A 6,213-nucleotide genomic window follows, 5' to 3' on the forward strand; every position below is an offset into this window, starting at 1 on the left:
CTTACAAAATAGGGATGTGTCATGGGGGTGATATATCTCAACCCTTGACTAAAATAGCATTATCCTTCTGACTATTGATTAAATCTACTAAAAATCGACCTGTTTCATGATTTTAGATGTCTATAATTTATGTTTATCCTTGACAATCAAAGAAAAAAAAGCACGATTTGTTTCTGAAAAAGAAACCAACCTCACTTTTAGCCTCTTGACCTGGCTTTCAATGTGTTTTATTCACATTTAGCCTGCTACAGATTATCTGGTAGGTAAAAAAAAAAAAAACTCTGGACCAAGATACAAATCTTCAACTCAGTTGGCTGAAAGGTGACTGAAATTAAGGGTATAGATTATAATAAGTATGATCGGATTGATGCAAGTTACATGAACATGTCTGTTTGAGGAATAAAAAAAAATAATGTATTAAACTATTGCAGTATTACACACTATTACACTATGACAATATTACACTATTACACACTATGTCCCTATACATTATTAAACACTAGCACACTTAGATAAGATAAACCTCATCCCTGTGGGACAATTCTATTAATTCACTACCTTATTCCTCTATTTAAATCTGGGGACAAAAACATCTTTATCAACTACAGACCATTGTCTTTTGTTTTCACAATTTTCCAAGATTCTTGATTCAAGATTCTTATAGTTTTATTGAAAAGAATAACCTACTGAGTGAGATTCAGGGCAAATCGATCTACAGCCTTAGCCTTAATGAATATATATGAAGAAATAACCACAACCGTAGATGAGAGGAATTACACAATAGGGGTGTTTATTGACTTAAAAAAGCACTTGATACGATTGATCATCACGTTTTAATTTCTAAATTACAAACATACGGTGTGAACTGGGTGGCGATGAACTGGTTAAGTAGCTATCTTGAAAATAGACAACAATATGTTTTCAGGTGACAATTATATAATTGCCTATTGTCTACATTAGCTACAAATACACTGTATTTGTAATACACTGTTTAGAACAATACTATTTGGAAATATTATGGCTGAATTACTAGTGTGTAGCATATTAGAAGTGCATTCTTGCATGACAATTGGTAGACCTTTTTACCATGTATTCATTTGCGATCATTGACCCCTCTTTTAGCTAGATGGTCAAAATGACAGCAACAGCAAAGCCCTTATTTATATTACAGAAGAGAGCAGTAAGAATAGTTCACAATGTAGATTCAAGAGAACATACCAACGAATTATTTATTAAATCCAAACTATTGAAACTTAAAGAGTTAGCTGTAATACAGACTTTATTAGTTTTGTTTAGAGTAAAATGCAGAGTATTACCACCAAATATACAGAGGTTGTTCGTTCTCTAAACTTTCACACCCCCTTGCAGCGTTTTGACACCTATAACAGGCCCCCTGTTCACACCCAGATCCTCAAAAAGACAGATATTTTCAGCACTTTATATTTTCAGCCCAAGTCTAAGCTATCATATATAGTGTAATATATGTGTAATAATTCATGTGAATAATACAAAAAACATTGGGGGGTAAAAAAGAGGAAGGAAGTTAATGAACTGCAGGATGTTGGTATGGGGGAGATGGTCAGGCCATAAATATAAAATATAACACCACATTATGCAATGATGCAGGGACATTAGCCCCTCTCATTCTTTAAATGTACTTAATTTGGAACTTTAAAATCAGCTAGGGTGGTGAATGGTGTACAGTTTCAAAGTTTTTTATTTTGAAAAAGGCCTTTTCCCCACACTCTGTGCTATTTCAGGGTACTGTGACATTAAATGGGGGTTAGATGTGCATGTTGGTAAGGGGAAGTTGACCTAAAGATGCAGGCTTACCATTGCTACAATGTATGGACATTCAGGCCTTGAGGTGATCTATATCCAAAATAAGTCTTAATTAAAGATGGTTAAAATACCCTATTGAAACAGTTAAAACAGCTTGGACAGACATATATTTTCTGGACTGTTTTCACAAACAGTGCTGTATTTGTAATCTGGTATGTCTTAAATGTCTGGATGTAACATTAAGAATTAGAATTAGAGAATGGGGGACTCTGATGTAAACAAGACTAGAGTCTTTCTATGGCATGTAACCTCTTAATTTTAGTTTTAGTCTTACGAAATAAGAAAATAAGAATCACCACCGTGTCCCAAACTGTCAAATAGTTGGTATTACACCATTTACATTTAGTCAATTAGTTGACGTTTTTATCCAAATTATAATTATAATACATCTCTGTCAGCGGTGTAACAATATTCATCAAAGTGTAGGTTAGTTTATTAGGACATATGCATGTTTATGGGGAAATCTTTTAAAATATGTGTGAAAACAGGTGAACATTGTGTGAACAAAAAATATGCTATGAGTATAATGTTGTACAATACATTACTTGTACATGTTACAAAGATATAAACCATTTGAATGATGACTGTAAATGTGTGTTGAGTTTGCATGTGCCCTAATCTTCACGCCCCCCATGCTGTGTTTTAGCACCTAAGGGGCCCTGTTCGCACCCCCGAACAGAGACACACACCCACAGACACACATAGATATATATATATTTTTTTTTTATCTTTTTCCCCCTCCATTTTCCTCCGATTTTCTCCCATCCCAATGTTAGTCGTATGCCAATGCCCAGTCCCTTCCTGGTCGCTGCGCACTTACCCCCCACAGTCAGATCATCTGGGAGAGTGGAGGCTACCACGTGCTTCCTCCGACACACGTCCAGCCAATCACCGCTTTTTTTTCACCTGGCAGCGCGGATTCTCATCGAGAGGGCGTAGCGTGTGGGAGGATCACACTATCCCCCTCAAGTCCTATCCGCGCTTAGCAGGCGCCCCGACCGAACTGTAGGAGTCGCTGTTTTACAACGACCCGGACCCACCCCGCCAGCTTCTCCCACCCTCTAATACAGCCAATTGTATTAGTGCAGACGGCCAGCCAAGCTGGTGACAACCCCGGACACATAGACACATCTTTTCTGTACTTTATATTTTCAGCCCTACTCTTGCTATCATATATAGTGTAATATATGTGTAATAATTAATGTGAATAATATAAAACACTGTAATGCAACCTTTTTAAAGAATCTATTTTAAATAAAAACACTTCACAGGACCGTATTAAGGATATATTCAAACCCTAGACCCATGCATGCTAATGAAATGGTGCACTTTGGCACCCAAAGAGCATTAAGGGGATACATTTGTAATTTTCTTTTTGCTTAAACACAAGTGTATAAAGATTATGTCTTTATCCAAGAAACTAATATATAGACATACATACATACATACTTATTGTGGTTACAAGTTATCACTTTTTTTTTTTAGATTCAAAAGTATTTTCTTTTATTTAGACTTTTGCTTAAACACATTAGACACATACATTTGTAATTTTGGAATACAGAAATTGTATTTTACATTTATTCTGAAACTATATTATGTAACTTAATTCTCACACAGTTTAAATGTTTAATCTGTAAACCTTGGAATACACACACAGACACATACACCCACCTTGGGGGCCGTTTTTTCTACAGAAGTCGCAGAGTCATAAATCTGCTTTTGGCAGATGGTTTTGAGCCATCTTATTGGCCCTAGTCATTCACCCGCCTCCTATGACTGCTACGGGGGTTGTCACTATCAGAATTTTCAGAGAACCTGCAGCGTTTCATTTCAGTCTACTGAGAGACATTTGAGAGAGGAGACAGCCTACAGTGTGGAGACACACAGAGCAGGGGAGAATTCTTTCTACACACCAACAGCAAACAGACAGAGAGAGGGTATTCTTAAGATACAAACATCACTTGGAAGAAAATGCACTTTCTTAAGAAATACACACTCACCATTTGAAATAAATGCACTTTCTGAAGAATAATAGATTCATACACAAAATGTATTTTACATTTGGCTTTTGGCATTAAGAAAACACACACATTTGAAATAAATGCACTTTCTGAAGAAAACACACATTGTATTTTACATTTAGCATTTGGAATACACAAAATGTTTTTTATTCTGAAGATATACATATATTCTTAATTGTGTAACTTAAACCACACACATTTATTCTTAAGATTGTTGTGAAACTATATTCTGAAGATACACATAAAACATATTGTGAAGATATTGTATTTTTCTGAAAAACCTTGGAAATACATATTGTGAAGATACACATAAAACATATTGTGAAGATATATTCTTAAGACTTTTGGAATACAGAAATACATATTCTGAAAACCTTGGAATACATACAATCTGAAAATAAAAAAAACCTTTGAATCTTTTATTTTGAAGGACTTTTCTTTTTTTTGAAAAAAAAATAAAACTTTTATTTTGAAAACATTCTGAAAACTCCTCCCATTCCGTAACCAGATGACCCTCCACTTCCGAAACCGGATGTCCCTCCCTCAAAACCGGATGTCCCGCCTCCTTAAACCTCTCGACCAATCAGAGAAGCCCTAGGGCAGGGGTCAGCAACCTTTACTATCAAAAGAGCCACTTTTCCCCCGTCCCACAAAATAAAATGCTCAGGGAGCCGCACAACCTATTTACCCTTAAAATGAAGATAACACAGTGTATAACGTTTTATATATCCCCAAGCACACCCCACATTTAGCATAAAACGCCTGACAATTGCATACCCAAAGTAATTTGCGATTTATTATACTTTATACTTATAGCACACAGTTTGTTGCATTAATGGAATTATAAAGCAACAAAAAGAACATTTTTGACTTTTTAATTGCTGTTTTTACCTGTTTTTACCAAAGGAAAACCTCAAACTCTTATGAAGAGGAGAAAAAAATACTGGCTGTGTAGACCTACTTTTTAATAAAACACAGAAGAGGAGACAAAACACTGGTGTCTGTAGACCGACTTTGAAATAAAACCCTGAACTATTCAGGTATATTTGAGTCCTTCCCTTATTTGTGGAACATTTATAAAATAGAAAGTAGTCCACTTTGAAAAAAGAATACCATGTGTAGACCTACTTTGAAATAAAACACAGAAAAGGAGAAAAAACACTGGCATCTGTAGACCTACTTTGAAATAAAACCCTGAACTATGCAGCTCTATTAGAGTCCTTCCCTTACTTGTGGAAAATCTATAAAATAAAAAGTAAATTTTTCATTGTTCGCAAATTTCGCACCACATATCAGGCATACAGGTAAGCCTTTTGTTGACTAAATATCTTAGTTGATGAAATATTTTTTCATTTCAGTGTCACAGTATGACATCGATCTCCAAAATAAGAAAAAAAAAAAAAAAAAAAAAAAAAAAAAAATGTTGGGCCAGGGAGCCGCAGCTGATTGGCTAAAGAGCCGCATGCGGCCTCGAGGCCGCAGGTTGCCGACCCCTGCCCTAGGGGGTCATAAATCATCTAAAAAAGGGGGCGTGGCTACAATCCATCAAACTAAAAGGGGCGTGTTTTGCATAAACTGACACATACCGCATCCCTATCCTCTCTCTTATGATGAATTGAAAATGGGGGACCCTGATGTAAACAAGACGAAAGCCTTTCTCTGGTCTGCATCCCCTTAACAATTGTATGTATTGAGCTGTACTGTACCCATTCTGCAATCTGTTAATAAAGTGTTCAATCAATCAATCAATCAACCATATAACCTGTTCATTTGATTCTGAGGACCAGCCAAATGCCCCCTAAAATGATACCTCCCCCCTTTCTCCTCTCAGAGCGTTTCCTAGACGACCAGGGTCAGCGGGTCACTCCTTCCTGTTTCCTGCCATTTGGGGCGGGGCCTCGGGTCTGCGTCGGCGAATCTCTGGCCAGATTGGAGCTGTTCCTTTTCCTGTCCTCTCTGCTGCAGCGAATGAGTTTCCGGCAGCCAAATGGGGTTTCCCCACCCGACCTGCAGGGGCGCCTGGGGGTAGTGCTACAACCTCTCCCTTATAAAGTTATTATTACACCAAGGGAGGGGTGGGAGGGAGGGAGAGACTGAGAGAGAGTTCAGAGAGGGAGGGAGAGAGAGACTGAGAGAGAGTTCAGAGAGGGAGGGAGAGAGACTGAGAGTTCAGAGAGGGAGGGAGAGAGAGACTGAGAGAGAGAGTTCAGAGAGGGAGGGTGGGAGAGACTGAGAGAGTTCAGAGAGGGAGGGAGAGAGAGACTGAGAGAGAGAGTTCAGAGAGGGAGGGTGGGAGAGACTGAGAGAGTTCAGAGAGGGAGGGAGAGAGACTGAGAGTTCAGAGAGGGAG

General features: G+C 37.7%; 1 protein-coding gene across 1 annotated transcript in view; it reads left to right on the top strand.

Moving 5' to 3' along the window:
* cyp17a2 (cytochrome P450, family 17, subfamily A, polypeptide 2) overlaps positions 1 to 5,960 on the top strand; it is a gene marked incomplete at both ends in the record, with an annotated part of 69,759 nt that extends 63,799 nt beyond the window's left edge. Inside the window, one exon of the mRNA XM_084327737.1 lies at positions 5,695 to 5,960. Within this exon, the coding sequence (XP_084183863.1) occupies positions 5,695 to 5,960 (266 nt within the window). The remainder of the gene's footprint in view (positions 1 to 5,694) is intronic.
* Between the last annotated feature and the right edge of the window lie 253 nt (positions 5,961 to 6,213).

The sequence above is a fragment of the Notolepis coatsorum genome (assembly GCF_963971535.1).
Source record: "Notolepis coatsorum genome assembly, chromosome: 1".
Lineage (NCBI taxonomy): Eukaryota > Metazoa > Chordata > Actinopteri > Aulopiformes > Paralepididae > Notolepis > Notolepis coatsorum.